This window comes from Venturia canescens, chromosome 8 (assembly GCF_019457755.1).
Source record: "Venturia canescens isolate UGA chromosome 8, ASM1945775v1, whole genome shotgun sequence".
NCBI classification, from domain to species: domain Eukaryota; kingdom Metazoa; phylum Arthropoda; class Insecta; order Hymenoptera; family Ichneumonidae; genus Venturia; species Venturia canescens.
The window spans coordinates 10343974-10364302 of record NC_057428.1 but is presented as its reverse complement, the minus strand read 5'-3'; the positions used below and the strand labels follow the sequence as shown (position 1 = coordinate 10364302).

At 34.4% G+C, this 20329-nt stretch overlaps 4 protein-coding genes and 1 long non-coding RNA gene across 7 annotated transcripts in view; 2 read left to right on the top strand and 3 right to left on the bottom strand.

The window, feature by feature from the left end:
* LOC122415365 (serine-rich adhesin for platelets-like) overlaps window positions 1-2886 on the bottom strand; it is a 29454-nt gene extending 26568 nt beyond the window's left edge. Inside the window, exons 1-4 of the mRNA XM_043427450.1 lie at window positions 1838-2886; window positions 578-687; window positions 276-487; window positions 11-199 (exon numbers count right to left, since the gene is read on the bottom strand). Of these exons, the coding sequence (XP_043283385.1) occupies window positions 11-199; window positions 276-487; window positions 578-687; window positions 1838-2016 (690 nt within the window). The 5' untranslated portion in view covers window positions 2017-2886. The remainder of the gene's footprint in view (window positions 1-10; window positions 200-275; window positions 488-577; window positions 688-1837) is intronic.
* Window positions 836-1851, top strand: LOC122415370 (fatty acid-binding protein, liver-like). Its single transcript, XM_043427456.1, has 4 exons — window positions 836-1026; window positions 1184-1356; window positions 1441-1545; window positions 1615-1851. The coding sequence occupies exons 1-4, from the start codon at window positions 957-959 to the stop codon at window positions 1672-1674; spliced, it is 408 nt and encodes a 135-aa protein (XP_043283391.1). The 5' UTR covers window positions 836-956; the 3' UTR covers window positions 1675-1851.
* A 106-nt stretch (window positions 2887-2992) lies between the features above and the next one.
* On the top strand, window positions 2993-7882 carry LOC122415372 (uncharacterized). Of its 3 annotated transcripts, XR_006261911.1 has the most exons (6): window positions 3174-3313; window positions 5323-5549; window positions 5637-5949; window positions 6359-6694; window positions 6778-6921; window positions 7324-7882. It is a non-coding gene; the product is annotated as an uncharacterized lncRNA (long non-coding RNA). The 3 variants fall into 3 exon arrangements; XR_006261910.1 differs by lacking the exon at window positions 3174-3313 and adding an exon at window positions 2993-3118 and having other exon boundaries at window positions 5323-5949; XR_006261909.1 differs by having other exon boundaries at window positions 3173-3313; window positions 5323-5949.
* LOC122415368 (UPF0545 protein C22orf39 homolog) lies at window positions 3326-4561 on the bottom strand. Its single transcript, XM_043427453.1, has 3 exons — window positions 4387-4561; window positions 3710-3874; window positions 3326-3630 (listed from the first exon to the last, which is right to left on the bottom strand). Exons 1-3 carry the CDS (start codon window positions 4432-4434, stop codon window positions 3400-3402), a joined length of 444 nt encoding a protein of 147 aa, XP_043283388.1. The 5' UTR covers window positions 4435-4561; the 3' UTR covers window positions 3326-3399.
* Window positions 7883-8524: 642 nt separating the features above from the next.
* Window positions 8525-9478, bottom strand: LOC122415371 (uncharacterized). The gene is made up of 2 exons (XM_043427457.1): window positions 8939-9478; window positions 8525-8854 (listed from the first exon to the last, which is right to left on the bottom strand). Exons 1-2 carry the CDS (start codon window positions 9018-9020, stop codon window positions 8574-8576), a joined length of 363 nt encoding a protein of 120 aa, XP_043283392.1. The 5' UTR covers window positions 9021-9478; the 3' UTR covers window positions 8525-8573.
* Window positions 9479-20329: the final 10851 nt, after the last annotated feature.

Here is a 20329-nt window from a genome sequence, read left to right as displayed (position 1 = left end):
CAGTGCTCACTTGTCTCGTTGATTTATCTATGAATCTCGCGTCAGTATTTAAAAATGCTTCGCGTAAGGCACCCTCTGGGTCTGTAGGATAGTAGAGGCTTTCTGCCAAATACTGATGAAGGTGTGTAGCGCAAAATACAGCGGCCTGATAACCCGCATGTCCATCGAATACTGCATAATAACTCGCAATAGAGTCGTGCTGTAAAACCAGATCAAATAATTTATCAATCACAAACGTTATTAGATATGCGTTAAAAGTATTTTATGGAAATTACCTTAATATTAAAAATAGTATTTAGATCGTGCAATATAACGTGACGATCTTCCATCTTCCGTCTATTATTTCTAATGGCAAAAGCTGTAGCTAAAGGCATTGGTGTCGAGGGAGGTGGCGGCAACAACGCCAATCTACTATTTTCCAAATATCGTTGGCAAATCTCATTCACTTTACCCGTTACCGCTTGCATGAGTTTCAGTGGCGCATATGCTGAAGAATCAAAATTTCATTAGTTTCTTGTGTAAAGTTGCTCGAGTACAATAAGATCATTGGAACATTCGATTGAGCTGAAAAACTCACTTTTGCTGTCCTGGCGAAAGCCACAGGTCTCTGGTTGTTTTCTGCATGTTGCTTTTATTTCTTCGATAACAAGTTGTGCTATGTAACATTGTAAACTTGGTGGACAAAGCCTGGAATGAAAACAGAACAGAATGCGTCAACCTTATCTTTGATTTATCACAAACGGTGCAATAGTCGTGAGAGATGGTCACACTAAAGAGTGGGGGAAAGATCTGATAGGAAATGCCAGAATGGAGTTATAAGAATGACTGGAGGAGGGGGTAATGAGTCAGTATACAGTATGCTAGAGAGATAGTTCTTTGGAGACTATTGTGACAAATTATTTGAGCTCCTGCGAACAAAGTTTCTACTTTCTTTGCACTGTTTTTATCTTTCAAATATGGTTCTCATAACTGGAAAATATTTGCACGAGCGCAATGAAAACATAGATGAATATTTTAAATCTTTGGGTGAGTATGAGATCACGTAAATATTTGTTTGTGAAAATTTTTAATTTACTAGCTACATATCTTTGCTATCTTATCCATGATTCATGATAAATAGACTACGGCGCAATCAAGTACAATTTTAAATTAGATTTTTGTCCTTCATTATATCAAATGACAGGGGTTCCGTATTTGGCAAGAAAAATGATGGCAGTTTCACACCCAACTCTGGAAATATCCAACGAAGGGGATAAATGGACGATGAAAAACGTTACGTTAATTAGTACTCAAGAAGTAACTTTTTGTCTGGGAGAAGAGTACGAAGAAGTTTTGCCATCTGGAGATAAATTACGAGTACAACACAGCACCTGTCATATTTGTCAGATTGATCATGCCATTTCAATTCAATTGTAAAAACAAATCTTTAATTTATTTCAGAGCATTACAACATTGGATGGAAATACCCTTGTAACAATCTCAAGGTATGAAGAAGGTAATAAAATTACACGAAGATACGATTTTGATGAAGCTGGAATAACATTGGTGAGTAGACTTAAAAAACATGATGTGTCACTTGGAGTTTATTTTTTGTGAGGAAATTCAATTTTTCAGACAATGTCACACGAGCGGAGCAACCAAATTGGAAAAAGGTTCTATAAGCGCAGCCTCTGAATCCAATGAATTGCAGAAACTTTTTTTAGAGAGTTAAATAAATATTTAACATATCATTACCGTTTTAACCCAATATGTAAATTATGATTTGAATTGTACGAAACGCAACATAAGTGAAAAAATATCAATTAAAATTTCAATAGGAGAAAAAAACTGTACTCACTGTTGATCAAGGTACTGAAGAGTCATGTGAACAATCTCCCCGACAATTTCTCCCTCGGTAACATCGTGGCCGCCCGTCTTAATGGGCAGCTGATCATCCGGGTTGACTTTGCCAAGAAAGTCAACAAAGAATCGGCGATAAGCAGCCAAATAATCTCCATCGCCGATCTGGGATGCCATTTTTCAAGTTCGCTTTTATTTGTACGAAGAGGTACACGTAATTCTAGGAAAGTTTGCTTTGGGTGGAATACCCAACGAAAAAAAAGCCTCTTATTCGTATCGCGATGATCAAATCGATTTCTGTTTTTATTTTTCTATTCTCATTCCTTGTTATAACAATAACATTACGTGTTTAATCACGTATTTGCAGAATAGAACAATGAGGAAGAAAAATATATGTCATTTATAAACGTCAGTGATGGTTGCTTCTTTTTGTGAGCTCGTGGCATGCAAAAAGTTTCGATGACTTTGTAGTGAGGTCCAAAACAAAAATACTTCGTTGATATGCGATATTTGTACTTTAGATTGCGTCACAACGGCGCAAGCACTCTTTCTCTTTCTCTCTCGTACTCTTTCACACGCACCACACTTATTCCCGCACAATGTGAACACTCGGTCACTGCACACCGATATATTTCACCGAACAAAAAAATACGAAAAAAAGGTTATCCGATATTGAATGTGCGTTTTGAGAGATTGGCCGTCAAGCGTGGGCAGTAGCAATTGAAGCGGCGGCAGCGGCGTCTCGTCTTGTCTCCTTCTATTCTTTTCCCTCCTTCCTTTCGCGAACAACGTAAACAAATGGGCCCCTTCACACACTCGTAGTACTACTGATCATTCTTTTTATCTTCCGTTCATTTTATTTTTCCGAATGACACAAACCACCCTTCTTCTACATTTAACAGCGAATCAAGTGCACGACAAAATTACGGCCGTGCTTTATCGCGCATGCTTAAAATGGCCGTTTATCGTGTACAATACATACACGTTTGTTTTCTTTTTTCCCTCTTTTCACGTAATATGCTATTGTTACGAAGTATACGTCATCCCAAGAGAAAACAATTCGTCAGACTAATTTCGATTTTTCTTACTCGCAACGTTCACTGATATAATGCGAACTGAATTTCAACAATTCCTCATGTAAAATCAATATTTTTACTTCCCCGGGTAATCGGTCTTTAACAATTTGGAATGCGAGCGCGTATTTTCTTGGTTATCAAAACAAAAAATGTCAGTATATATATATCTATATATACAATTCTAACGCAAGTGACCTCTGCAGGTAACACGTGATAATTTTAGCGAATGACTAACGTAGTTTACTTCCGATTTGATTTGTACCCGAAGTGTTTTGAAAGTCTTCGTTTCTTAGTGTTGTATGGCACTTCCAGACAATGTGATTTAAATATTAGTCATGAATGAATTACGTAACTTTCATTGACTTCATCGAGCCTGATGCAGGAACAGCTGAGTAATGGTTTGACAAGGATTCAAATAATTGGATATATTTTTGTTGTAATACATATATTACACTTTATAAACAAAATTTTCATATTTAATATGCTACAAAATTGTACACCACGGTATATTTACATCCAAGTCGTTGACTTTACCAGTTTCAATCCCTTTTTGTTTGTACTCTAGCAAAGTACCAGAAATCTTTTTATTCATCCAATCTGGTAAAGGTTTGTTCCAGTTTTGTGGTGGTTTGTCCCTTTTGGTCCAAATGTCGTTGGAATAATGAGGTTGCAGTCTTTTAAGCCGTCTCTTCTGTTCACTAGCGAGTAACGCTTCCTATCGTAACAGCAAATTTATCGATTAATTTTCTAATATCTCTTCAAACTCGACACCCAAATAAAATTTGTTTACATACAAAAGCCTTGTCGTCATCCTTGCTTTTCCAGAGCTGGCAATTTTCGTAGTCTACTTTCCATTGTGAACAGTCTAATAATTCACCGTACACAAAATATTGATTGAAGCGAGCCCTCATACATTTGCAGTCTTTGTATTCGTCTTTGTACATTTCACAGGGTTTCAACTGCAAAATTAATATGTTTTAGGAATAAATCAACTGGATTTGAACGTTGAACTCTTTTTAATAGAAGAGTCTTCTATAGATTATTTTGAAATATTCGAAACATCGCAGTGCTCTATTAGAAAAGGATGTAGCACATAATTTTGGTTTGAACTAAAGATAATGTATTTTTAAAATGAAGCTCAATTCTAAACATGCAATTTGAAAAATTTCTGTGTAAATCGTAAATTATTTAGACATTTATTTAACAAAGATTTTTTGCCCATGAAACCAGATATTATCTCAAAACTAAGAAAAACTTGAAAATGTCAGTTAAGAAAAGTCCAAAAATTTGAATGTCACCTAATACTTTGTGAATTTCGGTTTGAGTGAGACATTTTCAATAATTTAGATTATTTTGCACCAGCCAAGAGAAGAAAATCCCGAAAGTCAACCGGTTTTCAGTGTTCACAATGTTTTTTCTAAATGAGCTGAAAACCAATTGTATTGATTTCAAAATTCTCGTTAGAACTTACCAGCCATTCCAACTCACGTTCTTTCAACTTCGGTTCTTCATCGGTCATTTTTACTACCTTCTTATTTTGTTTTTCGCTATTATTTTTTGTTGAATCTCGTTTTTTCAACTATTGCTATACGAATAGAGGTTAGAACAGTACCTACTCGAAATTAAGCCGAATAGGAATTCTCTTTTACAGCACTGAAATCGAACGATGCCGGCATTTCCATTTACCGATTGCTGCTCCTCTGAGTTAACGTGACCTATCGGTTGTTCAGTCGGTAAAAATCCTGCTGCACGTTTTATTCCGAGAGTAGGTTGATATTTGAAAGGAAATATGAGTTACACGCTATTCTCATTTTATTAGAGAACAAGGTGTAACTTTTATTTTTCTCAAAAAATCAAGGATGTTCGAGTAAAACATGTAACCATTTTGCAGCTATCTCTCTCGCACTCACGCAAGCACCACGCAAGTGATAGATCACCTCAACTCCTCCAAATCAAATATTTTTTTATTTTTTTTAAGCAAATTTTTTGGGGGTCGTACAGTGGTTCGTGGTGGCGCAATTAAATCGTTCAGTTTGGTGAACCATTTTTTCAAAAAATAAATTTCAAAATTAAGATGATGGATCAGTCGGTAATCACACCTCGAATTTTTGAAATTGAAACTCTTTGATATCGTTCGTCCGATTAAAATAATAAAAATGTCATCGTATGCAGCACGATCGCAAAAATCCGATGACATTTTTATTTTTTCGATCAGACGAACGATGTGGAAAAATTTCCTTTTCAAAATTTGCAGCTATCTCTCTCGCACTCACGATTGTTATTACCGACTGATTCATCATCTTAAGCCTCTCAGTTGGCCTCCTCAAATCGATTTTAGTGGATTTTATTTTTACAGATTTCTTAGTTATCGTACAGTGGCTAATGGTGGCGCGATTAAATTGTTTAGGTGTTGTACACTGCTCAAGAAACAGGCGCGAAGAATCATGCACCAAAGAAAGAAACAACTTCAGGCCGTAGAACTTCAGCCGAACCGTGGGCCGAACCGGAGCCGTTATCCAGTGGGCAGGCTCTAGACCTCTAGACTCACTCACCGTGCAGCCGGGAGTCTAGTCGAAAAGAAGAACTTTAGGCTGTACAATGTGACATGTGACAGGACAGGTGACACAACACGCTGTGAGTACCGTTAGCACTGGTACACGTACTGCAAAGCAAAAATGGGTTGAAATTTGCCAAGGAAATATTATCGAATCCAAAATTTAGCGAGCGTGGAAAGATTTTGACCATGATAGGTCTCACGCGGAATCGTTTAGGATGCAAGGAAGCGGCTCACGTCCCATGTTTGTTCGCTCGTTTACGGTTTTTTGCAACGCTTCGACGAGAAATACGATCCAGCTATCCAACGCACTGAAATGGGTCAAGGATAATATTCAGAGCCTCAGAAATTTGGCTCCGAGATCAGACCCGCCGGACCAACGCAACGCACTTCCTAAGTTTTGTCATTTCATGTCATTTTTTGAGGAACCACAACAAGACAGCTCTTAAAATATCACATACTTCTCGTAATTCTCTTATGGTAAGTCTTAATTCTAATAGTATCGAGATACCCTAGAGCCTATTTTCTTTCAGGTATCTCAACAAGTATGGTGATTAAATATGCGATAGTGACTGTTAAAGAGACTTAGTCATATTTTTCATAATCCAAGCGAATACTTGATTTGATAGCTGCTTTATTTTTGTTCTGTCATCTGAATCAATTTGTAAGATCGTTTGACTAAAAGTTTGAATAGAGTAATTCCATATAGTAAATGAAAATCAGAAAAAATCATTGAAAGTAATTTTCTAACGTAGCCAATCTCTCATTTGTTATGGAATAGTCTGTTTTTAAATACACTTTGTTTTCATAACGTTATTGTACCAATTTTGCGAATTAACATATTTCACTGTGAGGATAATAATGATTTTCTTCTTTTTTTATAATTTAGCGATATAGGTAAAATGCGAGAAACAAGAGTGATTTCGATTCTGATGGCAATTAGTACCTGTTGAGGAATGGACGAAGCAACAACTCATGAAATTAGGACAAGTGGGATAATTGAAGGAAGAAGGAAGTAGTGGCATGACTGGTTCAAGTACAACCAGGCTCGACTTTGCAAGAGATGTAATAACATATCTCACTTTGGAGCTATTCAGTCACTTATATAGTGGTAGCATGTTTTTCGACGGTTATGACAGGAAAGTAACTTCGATAGCGTTGTCGAAAGTCCTTGACCACAGTGTAACGTACAATGACACGAAATTGAACGAGAATACTGTCAAAGGTGAACAGATATTTACAGATGCGCGGATTTTTGTTTTTGCCTCAAGTTCCACTGAGAAAAAAGTAATGAGCCAATTTTTTTAGATATCAAAGACGGCAAGTAGAACGAGGAAGAAATCTCTTCTGCAATTTTATTGGTGGACTATCATTCTTGTACTTGTAAAAATTTTGTAGCTCATAAATAAATTGTCTGCTGATACGAAATCGACCGACACGAACGACGACGAGGTTCGTATTTTTGTATTTTTTATCTTTTGTAAAATGTCAAATAGGCTGAGTTTCATTATTTATAAAGTATTTTGCAAGCTAAGCAGGCCTCGGATAAAGGAGGTGACGGGGACGGTAGAGACATTATACTAGATCCAGATAAAAAATTTGATTTACTTGGTATTTCCCGCCCTTTTCAAACTATTTACAAGTTTTGAAAATTCTATGTGTAAAGTTCTCACAAATTTGAATATGAACAAACCTTGTTCGTGAAAATGATAAGGATAAAAAATGAACTCAAAATTAGTGATTTTCTGCTCGGGCGGAAATAACCCAGCGAAGAATATTCGTGAAAAATGGTTCAAAGAATTTTTCATCTACACTAAGAAACTGGCGATTTCATATTTTTCGTCATTTTTTCAGATCACGAATCAGATCGTCACGGAACAAGCGTCGCTCGCGATTTCCTTCAAAGAACGAGTACTCGTGACTCCTTCACCGCCTCAGTCTTCGTCACTGCCATCGTCTCTGAATTCGCAAGTTTCCGGGAAGTACCGGGCGAGTAGTTCACCATTTCTGACGCCCCGAAAACATCGACCTAAATACAAATACTAAAAAAAAGGTTTCGAAAAATAGAAGAAGAGACGAAAAAAGACTGCAACTCCTGAAAATAAAAAAAAAAATTGTATTTTCTTAGCTCTTTTTTTCTATATAAAACCTCGACCGAAGTCGTCGTTCGGTAACAAGAGACGCTAAGAATTTAAATTCTTAGCTTAGTTCAATTAATTCTTATCACTATCCGCTTTTTTCAATCTTCTCGATATTTTTTTTTCTGCAAAGATTCAAGGACTGATTATTTTTTATTTGTAAATAGTTTCCAGTTAGTCGTGAGCATTTATATCGATAATTCCTATGAAAAATTCAAATAAAACCATTTCAATATTCATGATAACATGGAATTGGAATAAAAAAATTTATTTCACAGAATATCTAAATTTCCGACCTCTAACTCCTACATTTCTGCATATTCGTGACAAAAATTGGTTCTGACGCTTCTCATTTATTTATCAACATTTTTATTAGTAAAAATGGAATTTTTTCTCAAAGTATTGACAACTTTTGTACAATAAATATTGATATGAAATTTATTTTTCTCAGTTGTCAAATTCTCGTAAGAAATGAGAGAATAAAATTCGATACATACATCGGTTTAACCGTAATTTTGGAGCATATAACAAAATTTGCCTCTTTGAATCGAAAATTCATGTCTTTTCAGAAATCAGATATCTAATCAATATTATTGATTGCAATTTTTTAATTTCGATTCAAAATTCAACAAGAAATTCGTCGGATTCATTGTAAGCAGGGAACAGTTTAAAAAAATTCAAATTTTGATGGGAAAAAAATGATTCAATGATCGAAACTTTGAGACAATTATCGATTTCATCCTGATTGAAAATTTCTTTGAAATTCGAATCATTGACGTTTTCCTGGACATTTTTTGGTTGGAAAGGTTGGAAAGATCCGCCGATCGTTTTCTCTCGAGGATCCTGAGCTTTGCTGGCCTTCGCAGCGGCAAATGGGATTGATTGATTGATTGATTATAATTTATTAATGCCATAGCTAGGCTTTGGCATTAATCTTACAGTCTACATTGTGAATAGAATGTCTGATTAGGAACTTCGTTTGGCCTTACCTGTTACTCCAGGGAATCGTTTTTTTTCCTTATAATACTGCTTGATTATTTCTTTCTCTTCGGAAGTTGGAAATCTAATAATATTGGATGCAATCGATACTAAAAATTGTGACACTCTTGATATTATTTTGTGCAAAGTGCTCAGAGTAATGCCAAATCTATCTGCTTCGTCTCTGTAGGATGCAGTTTCGTGTCCAACAAACCACAAGTAGCACAATATGTTTTTTTCGGGTGTTATTCGCTCATATCCTCCAGGACCTTCATGAAATTAAAAAAAAAAAATAATGCTACATTGTAATTTATAAATAATAGTATCACGGGATGATTGTCCATTAAACTTACCCCGTAGAGATGCATATATTGGAGATTTCTCAAAACGATCTACCAAAGGATACACAGTTTGATGAGACAAACGAAAGTGCATGATAATAGCTTTTTCAATATAATTTTTCACTTGGTGTTCAACAAAATTGACAGTTTTTACACATTTTTTTTTTACAGATTATATGGAACAATATTCACCGAAGTTTTTTTTTACGTGTTTTTCTTATGGACAATTGAAGTATGCGGTGGGCCGGCTGAAATAATTTTATTTCGAGCTGTCTTTTTGGCTAGCTTCATCGTTTAGCATTATAAGAAGAAAAATGCTTGTGGAGCCCGAAAAAAAATATCAATTTTTTTCGACACATCCTAATATATATAGTGATATTGGAACTCACGAAAGTGCAGAATAATGCAGAAAGTTCAGCCAGCGCGAACAGACTTATTGTCGCGGTACGCTGACCGCAATGACTGTCGTACGAGTTGATGATGATGATATTTTCATGATCTTTAACATTTAAATAAAAACTTGTAGAAATAGAATTTTTTTAATCCACTTAACATCAATTGTTCATTACAATTAGTTCAGAATCACGTTGAAAATTGTTTGAACAAACAATATATATTATGTTTTCAATGATAAAAGTGATAGAATAGTTTCAATCAAAAATTATTTTTAAATGGAAAAAATGGTATTTTTTCATAATAGTACATTTTCTTAACGATAGTTGGTTCTAGAAGTTTCTACAAAAGTATGTATCAGTAAGAATATGCAATAAAAAATCATTTAAAATTCAAATCCATTTCCATAGATTTTTTTTTTTTATTATATATTTCTATTTACAAATTATATATGCAAAACATTTTTTGTAAAGGGTACTTCGCATGAAACATTATATCAAACAATTAGTACTAATAATTGCGTAATGCATTTATCGTGCGTCTCTCATTACTGGATCACGTAAAAGAAGATCAGGTTACAGAAGATAAGACGATCGCTACTATGGAAAAATATGTGTTATAAACGTATTTAAATAAGCAGGTAATAATTCAAATTATTTTCTTGTATCATAGGGCAAACTTGATTATACGTATTTACGTCACTTGGTGACTCAGATAAATATAAATATAATTATTTTTTCTCTACGTGGTTGGCTCCGCAGAGCATCATGTTATAAGTATGCTCGAACTATCGCGGATTTGTTGTTCTATAGTGCGGCTCATGACTGAACTATAGTATGTCATATTTGAAAGATGAAGATGAGTTATTTTCTTTTTTAATCAGAGATTGATATTTCTTTCTTTTTACAAGCAGTATTGTTAGATTTAAAAAACTTGAAAACATTTATGTATGTGAATTTCCATTGAATTTCGCCCAATTTCTCGGGAGGGGTCTTTCGATTTTGCTTAAACTTGGGTACTTCGATGTACCTCAAAAAATATTCTCAAATACCAAATTTCAACTTTCTAAGTGTTCAAGGTCACAAGAACGAACCTTATAAAGGTAAAAGAATGTTCATTTTTTGCCTCGTTTTAAGATGATGGAGATGGTTCACAAAGACTTTACGTTCAAGCCAAATAGTACTGGTTCCATTTCCTTTAGTATACCATCTAGATTATAGAAAAATGTGGTTCAGTCGTCCAGATCAAGAGGCCTTTCATGGTGATCAAGTTAAATGAATTAAAAATTTCAATAAAATGACCTTTTTCAAATTGATGCTGCAGGCTTATTTCTAGCTTAATTAACTTCTAATATGGCTCATTTTTTTTCGTTTTTCATACCTTTCAAGCAAGTCATGAGAAAAATTTGGATCACGTGAAGAAGCCTAGAGAAATATCATTCCAAAGTTGGTATTTTTCGAAATTTTACAAAAAATCGCTAACTTTGACCGTGCACCACGGATTTCTATTGAGGATATTTGGTACAGGCTTACAATGTTGCCATGCTAAACCATACTAAAAATATAAAAAATTTCAAAATGATCAGAATTTTATAAAATTTGGTGAACATATTTTTTAGTGGCAAATTTAACAATACAAATTTTTTAAGATTTTTCTTCTGTACAGTTACCAAGTAATTGATCACTAAAGTTCACGTATATAAGCATAGCGTTTCCATATATATAAGTATACACTCCGGGCATAAGAAATCTGCTTTAATGCGTAATTACTCGATAACTAAGCAGAAGAAAATTTTGAAAAAAATAGTGTTTTCGCACTTGATGTTGAAGAACATTATCACCAAATTTGATCAATTTCTAATTATTCAGACTTTTGTATCATACATCGTTAACTCCGATGTTCACAAAAATTTAGGTGAGAGTAATCCTTTATATCCAGAACGACCTGCTTCAAGGAATTTCTGGGCCCGAACTTCCATCACTCTCTACAGCCTGCCGAAGATGACATAACTCCGAGTGCTTTGATATTGAAAAATCTATGATGCAGTGTTTCTGATTTTTTTTTGAGGCTGTTTTACAGAGTTTTCAGTACAGTTGTATTGAATCGAACACAAATTTACCATATAAATAGCAGTACATTTTTTGAAAAATGGAATCATATTCATGTTCGTAATCCGATGTACTTGGCAACTTTTGTATTTATTTGAAAACGTTTTCTTTCTTGAATGAAAAGTATTCCAACCATTGATTTCCGTGATTTTATAGGTGACTGCTCAAAAACCTTAAATGTACTTGTCTCTAGTTTTTACAGTATTCATGCTGTATGTCAGGATTAAAATATACTTCAAGTAAGATGCCTTCCATCATGTACATGCAAACTGCGATAAAAACCTATTTCTTATGAATTAATCTGACTTAATAATTATAATTAATTATATTACAAATGGAATTTTTTATACCTATTCTGAAAAAAACATCAAGAACTCTAGATGCTATATCATGTTGTGAAGCATTATTCAGGCATCACCTAGGCATTATGCTCATTTTCAGGTTTATAATTCGTATTGGATTATTCGAAAACCATCAACGAAATTAATTTGAGTACCAAAATAGTTTAGTATCGGCTGAAGGTGAACTATTTGAGAAATTTCCGGAACTTCAAGAACGCTAATAGCTTGTAAAACACTGAAAAAATAATATGCCCACTACGGGTGATGGCTTGAAATTTTTTATATGGTATCATAGTTTTTTTAGAATTTTTTCACATTTTCAAAACACGTTTTTTTTTTGAAAAAAATTTTTTTCTGAAATGAGAGATGTTTGGAACACTAAAAATATGATGAGGATGTTTTTAAGATTCAATGTGAGCATGTAAAAAAAATCAAAGAAATTCGAGTGGGTCAGGGTTACGGGTTTACACACTTGGACTGGAATACCTCATGTATTTTAAGAATCTTTTTGGTTTTTCGTCCTGAGATGTTTCATTTTTGAGATTTGCTGTCAACACCGATTCCAGGAGTGCTATTTTCAACACACCCTTATACAAAAAATGCCATGGAACAAATTAAAAACAAAATTTTTCCAGTATTTCTGAGTGTGTAAAAGAGGTGTACAAGGTTTTATTTAAATCCATCTAACCAATTTTTATTTATAAAATAAAATAAAAAAACCCTAAAATTCCAACTTTTACACTGTTCATAGCCCTTCAAGTGGTCTTACACCTTCATCCTTGCACCATTATTGTTTACCATACAAAGAAATGAGGAGATATTAACGCACCTTTCAATATTTCATATAAAGTAAATTCGAGAGTAAATCAAACTGTATTATACACGGCTGAAACATTATTATGTTTCACATGGTGAAAAAAAAAAGTGAAAAAAAAAATGAAATATTTTTTTTTAAATACATATGAAAATGCTGTGTATACATTAGGGTGGTCTTTAAAAGGGGTGTTTTCGAATTTCTTTGCTCCCAGGGGCTCAGAAGCTTCCAAATTAATAAAAAATAATTCCCTTAAAATTTAAGCTCTTAATATTAATTCTAAGATAGTCCGCATTCCAATCTAAGATTCTTATGGAAATAACATGAGAAAAATTCCTTTCGTTCTTTAGTATTTCATAACTCTGGGACAAATAAATTCAAAATTTCGAGACATACATATTTTCATAGAGAATTTGACGCTCTACAAAAAAGGTCTCTTATGATTTCTAGCTAAGTCTAGTTTAAGAGTTATTTGAGCTCAAAGTTTAATTTTTTTTCTCATTATCAATATTATCAAGGATATTCATCAAATCCTTAGGGAAAAAAGGTTGGGACAAGTACATTGATGCTTCCTTGTTTTCTGATCACATTGAGAAAAATGTAATGAAAATTCCTTAAAACAAATTATGTAGCCAACTGTAAATAATTTCAACAGAACAATTTCAAAAAAATTTCACAAATTTTGAGAAAAAAATTACATTAAAAAAAATACAAATCTGTAATTCGTTTGTAAAGTGAAAAAAATTCAAATAAAACATGAGAAATAAAAAACCGAAATATCGCGCTTCAAAGTATTTTGAAAAACGATGCCCCATTTTTCTTATCTTATTCTAACAACTAAATCAATTAAAAAAAAATTCCATCTAAGTTACTGACAGGATTGAAATTAATAATATCAATTCGAGGCCAAGTATTTTCTAATAAATTGAAAAAAATTACCATTTGAGTTACGTGCAGCACTAAAATTTATGATATCAATCGAAGGACAAGTAATTTATGAGTAACTCCAAATTTCAACATTATGAAATTGTTCTAAGAAGCTTTTAAATCCAAAAAAATCACATGCAAGCTAGTCATTTCTTATGGCCGGACAAGTACTTTTAACTCATATTTAAACATAATTTGTATCGATCCAATCGACGTCGAATATTGTGAATAATACTAGAAGATCCTGAATGTCTGAAAAGAATCGATTTTCTTATAAGCCTCTGCCACCATAGAGTAAGAAATGACTAGCTTGCATGTGATTTTTTTGGATTACTTAAATTACTTGTCCTGCGATTGGATATCATAAATTTTAGTACTACACCTAACTCAAGTGGTAACTTCTTTCAATTTATTAGAAAATACTTGGCCTCGAATTGATATTATTAATTTTAATGCTGTAAGTAACTTAGATGGAATTTTTTTTTTAATGGATATAGTTGTTAGAATAAGATAAGAAAAATGGGGCATTGTTTTTGAAAATGTTTTCAAGCGCGATATTTCGGCTTTTTATTTCTCATGTTTTATTTGAATTTTTTTCACTTTACGAACGAATTACAGATTTGTATTTATTTTAATGTAATGTTTTTTTCAAAATTTGTGAAATTTTTTTCCAATTATTCTGTCGAAATTATTTACAGCTGGCTACATAATTTTTTAAAGGAATTTTTATTACATTTTCCGTGATATGATCAGGAAACATGGAAGCATCAATGTACTTATCCCAACCTTTTTTTTCCCTAAGCGTTTGATGAATATCCTTGACAATATTGATAATGAGAAAAAAAATTAAACTTTGAGCTCAAATAACTCTTAAATCAATAGACTTAGCTAAAAATCATAAGAGACCTTTTCTGTAGAGCGTCAAATTCTCTATGAAAATATGTACGTCTCGAAATTTTTAATTTATTTGTCCCAGAGTTATGAAATACTAAAGAAAAAAAGGAATTTTTCTCATGTTATTTCCATAAGAATCTTAAGTTGGAATGCGGACTATCTTAGAGTTAATATTAAGAGTTCAAATTTCCAGGGAATTATTTTTTATTAATTTGGAAGCATCTGAGCCCCTGGGAGCAAAGAAATTCGAAAACACCCCTTTTAAGGACCGCCCTAGTATACATATGATTCTATTTATCGAAAAATGTACTGGAGTACTGGTGTTTATATAGTAAATGTGTGTTCGATTCAATAGAACTATACTGAAAACTCCATAAAACAGCCGCAAAAAAAAAATTAGAAACACTGCATCATACATTTTTCAATATCAAAGCACTCGGAGTTGTGTCATCTTCGGCAAGCTGTAGAGAGTGATGGAAGTTCGGGCCAAGAAATTCTTCACAGCGGGTTGTTCTGGATATAAAGAACTACTCTCACCTAAATTTTTGTGAACATCAGAGTTGATAGAAATCCGTGGTGCACGGTCAAAGTTAGCGATTTTTCGTAAAATTTCAAAAAAGACCAACTTTGGAATGATATTTCTCTAAGCTTCTTCACGTGATCCAAATTTTCCTCATGACTCGCTTGAAAGGTATGAAAAACGAAAAAAATGAGCCATATTAGAAGTTAATTAAGCTAGAATTAAGCCTGTAGCATCAATTTGAAAAAGGTCATTTTATTGAAATTTTTAATTCATTTAACTTGATCACCATGAAAGGCCTCTTGATCTGGACGACTGAACCATGTTTTTCTATAATCTAGATGGTATACTAAAGGAAATGGAACCAGTTATAAGCAAATTTCTATATTTTAAGTTTGAAATCGGTGAGGATTATTTTATTGAACAAAACGTATCTAAATCAGGATGGAGAATATAATTTCACATTTTATATAATCTTAATCAAGTACATGGATGTTAACAGAGTAATTATTCTCACATCGACGAGCGGGATTAAATCGTGAGATACATTTGAACAAATAAATGAACTTATCTGGTAAGGAGGTGTAAATTCGCTTTGTCGTCCCGGGACCTCGATTTCCTTCCGATGATCAAAATGAATAATAACACGATATCATTATATTCCAAAATCGAGGATGGCCAGTCCGGGATTTGATTACGTGATTATAAGTGAAGTGATCGGTTGACGGTCCCGGCTCGAGTGATCACAAATTACAGGCGAAGAATTGTCGGCGAGAGATATTTCGTACATCCGCCGAAAGTGGGGATTTGTACTTTGGAGGGGAGATTTGGAGCGGCGAATATTTAGATTATTATTATTTGAGTTGATAGTCTCCATGAGTTTCAAATCTCACACAGTATTATTTGACTTGAGCGTAAAGTCTTTGTGAACCATCATCACGAGGTAAAAAATGGACATTTTTTTACCTTTATAAGGCTCTTTCTCGTGACCTTGAGCACTTAGAGAGTTGAAATTTGGCATTTGAGAATAGTTTTTGAGGTACTTCGAAGTACTCAAATTTGAGCAAAATCGAAAAACCCCTCCCGAGAAATTGAGCGAAATTCAATGGATCTACTCATGTATATTTTATTTTTTTCATCATACAGATTTTCAGAAGAAAATTGACATTTGAGACAATTTATGATTAATGGTATAGATCCATCGAATTCGTCAGTATTCGTTTTTTGATAGTGTTTTCGACATCGACGATAACTCATGAATCCTCATCGATGCGTCATTCTTCAGGAAGTCTATTCCATACGTCGTCACTGTCCTTGAATGCGTACGCTAGAATAAATTCTTGAGGAAGACAAACGACATCCTCCGTCTTCATTGCTCTCAGACTTCCCAATATAGCGAAGATTCTTAAGGATCGTGGAAACGGTGAATTTTCAACACCATGCTTCAAATACCATTCCTTCAAACGTTTAACGTTTTCAAAGGCACAATTGTATTCGCGTATCCCATTATGATACTTGTAATGCTGATATATTGGTGCGGGTAATTTTCGCAATGCGGGGCAACCCAAATCCTCCATATTAATAATCAACCTTGAATCTCCTATAATATCGGTGATCCACTGCTTTTTTCCAACCCTTTCACATAAACAAAACTCACATGTTTTAAAATAATGACAAATACGTTTCTTAGTTCATCATAAGGAATATCACTGGTATTCCATGGGGTACTGTGATGGTTATGTTCACACCACTTATTCTGACTCTTATACTTGGCTGGTAAACTATCCCATTCACATGGAGGCTTAACTAGAAGGCATCCAAACTCCTCATAAGCTTCTGCACTGGGATAGATTTTAATGACTGCCAGCTTTTTCAATACGAACTTATTGATAGGCATCTTAAAACCTTGCAAATCCAAAATGGCTTCCATTGCTTAGCTTGTTTTTCACGGTATCGCAATACTCAAATATTTACCAAAAGTGATTATATGATGAGGGGAAAAATCTCCTTTTATAGGATATATCCCCACTATAACACACATTTTTCCAGAATTTTAGAATCGGAACTCTCGAGAGTATTTCAAATCGAGATGACATCATCAATCAGATTTGAAAATTCTTGGAATGTATTATTATCAGGAGCAGCTCCCTATTAATTGCGACATCTACGGTCTCGTCTAACATGCACATTTTTTTGAAATTTTCAGTCGGCAGAACAGGACGTCTCATAAAACATTTCGAGATGACGTCATAATTCTGGAACATTCGAGATGATGTCATCATTCTGGAACATTCGAAATGAAATCATCGTTCCAGAAACGTTCGAAATGATGACGTCATCGTTCTAGAACGTTCGAAATGATGTCGTCAGCGTGACTTGGTAAAATATCCTGGAACATTTGAAATGACGTCATCTGATTGGTCATTTCCGTTGGATCCAGCTCGAAATGACGTCATCACTAACTCTGATTCGTGATTGGTCATTTTCGTTGGATGCGGAGTATCCAGAAACGGTGTTGTATATCAACTTGTTTCCATTTATGGAACGTATTAGGATATTTGTTGGTAAATTATAAGCAGATCACGAATAAAATTCATAATGCTGATATGAGTCACAAAATCTTAATTGAAAAAAAAATTTAAAGTAATGTTTCCGTATTTACTTTTATAATTGAAAAAAAATGTCTTGAGAACCACTCGTCCAAAAAGAGATACAATAAAAGTGGTTGAAGATTTCATCGAACACTTCACGACTGCACAATTACCGCGGTACACATCGTATGTGTGGGTCCTGATGAGCCAGGCCTCGGGGTCTAAGTGGAATGCCCACAATGTGTATACTGCAGTGCGCGACGACTGTTGAGAAATTTTGACCATCACCTGCGAGAGAAAAGGTATTGTAGTACCTTCCGGTGATCTGCAGAACTGTTCCGCTATCAATGATGATTCTTCTGAAGAGTCGATCCGGACTGACCCCAATTTCGAAATAATAGACAACCCCCATTTTGCATCCATAAAAACGTTGTTTCCTCCGGTCTTGGATGCAGAAACATGGAATAATATTAAGCCAGAAATTGTGGAATATGGCCCTGGAAAAAAAAATATATGAGATGTTAGCTCCTAATAAATAGACGGACATAGTTTTTTACGCATTTTTCACGAGATACTGGTTTCCTTACGCGTATATATTCAAACGGGTAAAAATTCTTGCCTCAACGGATAGTAAATATTATATTCTAATTTATGGTATACACAAAAGTAAAGAATGCGAAAACCCATTCTTTGGAATTGTTGAAAGCCTACCACGGGTTGATGAAGGTTTGGAGATCAACGTGAAAACTCGACACACTTCGCTCGACAACCATGAGAAAGTAAAACGCCCGCTCCAAGGCTCGAAAAGGAAGGCGATCAGTCGACAAGTCGCGATTGAAGGAGTCTCAAATTACCGGAAAAGAATTGCCTGGAAAAATGTTCGGATTGACGAACTAGAGCTTCCGAATTTTTACAAATCAATCGTTCTTGACCGAGCACGTAAAGAACATGTGGACGAACATTTTGACATGAAACTTGAAGATGGGTACGACATAATTAAGACGATAACTGAGATGAAAAGAACTTCACCGTACGTCGGATCGATTCTAAAAGTCGGGGCCGATTCATTTTTTGTGCTGTAAACGACGACGCAACAAATCCACACGCTTAATGAGTACTGTTGTCTCGAAAAATGGACTTCCGTAAAAATCGACTCTACTGGAAGCCTGATAAGAAAAATTAAACGGGCGAACAACTTGGAATCGGGCCATTTTTTTAACAGCAATCGTCATCAACTTCGGAAAACAGACACTGCTGGTTGGCCAGATGATTTCCAAAATTTTCATCATTGAGTTTATTGAATCGTCCTTAAGAGGATGGCTACGCAGCGGAGCTCGCATACCTAAGGAGGCCGTCTATTCACGGGCATTGTTATCGGCGATGTGCCTCGCTTTTAACAATCAGACCTTAAAACAGTATATATATGAGGAATTCTCTGTCAAACCGGCCACTTTTTTTTCGACCATCTCAGAGATCTACCTCATAACTAGTTATATTAAAGTACTATTAAAAGGCACTCTATGTGAATTTTTGCAGATTTTTAAATTCATAATTTTATAAAATATCGTTTTTTTTCAAATGAATATATCTCGGAAACTTCAAGTAACTGAAAAAAATGTTTTCACATAAAAGTTGTAGTTTCGTGTTAGCTATCGAGCAAACGACTCGAAATATTTTTTACGTTTTGGTAACAATGACTTTTTACGAAAAATGGAGAGAATTATGTTTTTATTCAGAAACAGCCATTTTTTTTGGCTGAAAAAATTACAGAGTTCTCCAATATATCCGACGATATCGCAAAAAAATCGCCAAATTGGCACGGATCGAGGTTAGAGGGTAAAAAAAAATGAAATTACACAAATTAATTTTTTCATACCGGTATCTTGATCCGTACCGTCAAATATACTGAAGGACTCTGTAATTTTCTCAGTCAAAAAAGACTGGCTATTTTCATTAATTTTTATCATTTCATTTTTTTTACCCTAGAACCTCGATCCATGCCACTTGGGTGATTTTTTTGCGATATCGTCAGACATATTGCTCAGCGAGTATAGCAGCATCAACAAACTTTGTTGTAACATTTTTCCTAGATGAGTGAGTTCTTGTTTCAATACAATTCGAATCGCCAGGACTTGTTTCCAATTTTACTGACATCTTTGTATCTGGCCTATCGTCGATAGTCCAGATACAAAGCTCCAGATACAGCTAGGTGCTGTTGACACGGTTGGGCACTTTGCACAGGGTACAGTCGCTACGCTTGGAGAGTTAAACAATTCGCGTCTGTGAAATCCTAGAGATGGCAGCACTTCGAGCTGTCAGTTTTGAACGGAAAGGTGAAGGAGTTGGGCTGTGACAATGGAAGTACTAGAGAATAATAGAAAAATAATTGATTTTAGTCAAATGACTAATTTTGTTGGATCTGGAGAACGTGCATACGTTGAGGGCGAACGTGTCCTCAACGCGAACCATACTTTATTATGCGGAATATTAGGTAAAACCGCCGAAAAATTGCATATCTTTGCGCTATGCTTGCAATCAAGTATCGTCAAATCTATGCCGCACGAACTTAATTTTATTATTAATAAAATTGAAAATAAGATAACCGGACAGTGTTCTTGTCCTGCAGGAGTCGAAGGAAAATGTAAACACGGAGTCGCAATTCTCATGTTTTTGAATAGGTAAGTATTAACCTCAAATCAGAAAAAACAGATATTGGATATTTTCATTTTACAAGTATTCAATTTTATTCAGTATCTGATATTTAATCAAAACATAAAGTCCTTTATTTCAACTTACTTCTTGGAAAATAATCGCC

Coding starts and splice junctions, on each gene's coding strand:
- LOC122415370 (XM_043427456.1), top strand. CDS start 957: ATGGTTCTCATAACTGGAAAATATTTGCACGAGCGCAATGAAAACATA. Junction 1,357..1,440: donor CATCTGGAGATAAATTACGA/GTACAACACAGC, acceptor AATTTATTTCAG/AGCATTACAACATTGGATGG. Junction 1,546..1,614: donor ATGAAGCTGGAATAACATTG/GTGAGTAGACTT, acceptor TCAATTTTTCAG/ACAATGTCACACGAGCGGAG.
- LOC122415368 (XM_043427453.1), bottom strand. CDS start 4,434: ATGACCGATGAAGAACCGAAGTTGAAAGAACGTGAGTTGGAATGGCTG. Junction 3,875..4,386: donor AACGTGAGTTGGAATGGCTG/GTAAGTTCTAAC, acceptor TTAATTTTGCAG/TTGAAACCCTGTGAAATGTA. Junction 3,631..3,709: donor AGGATGACGACAAGGCTTTT/GTATGTAAACAA, acceptor CTGTTACGATAG/GAAGCGTTACTCGCTAGTGA.
- LOC122415371 (XM_043427457.1), bottom strand. CDS start 9,020: ATGCACTTTCGTTTGTCTCATCAAACTGTGTATCCTTTGGTAGATCGT. Junction 8,855..8,938: donor AATATATGCATCTCTACGGG/GTAAGTTTAATG, acceptor AATTTCATGAAG/GTCCTGGAGGATATGAGCGA.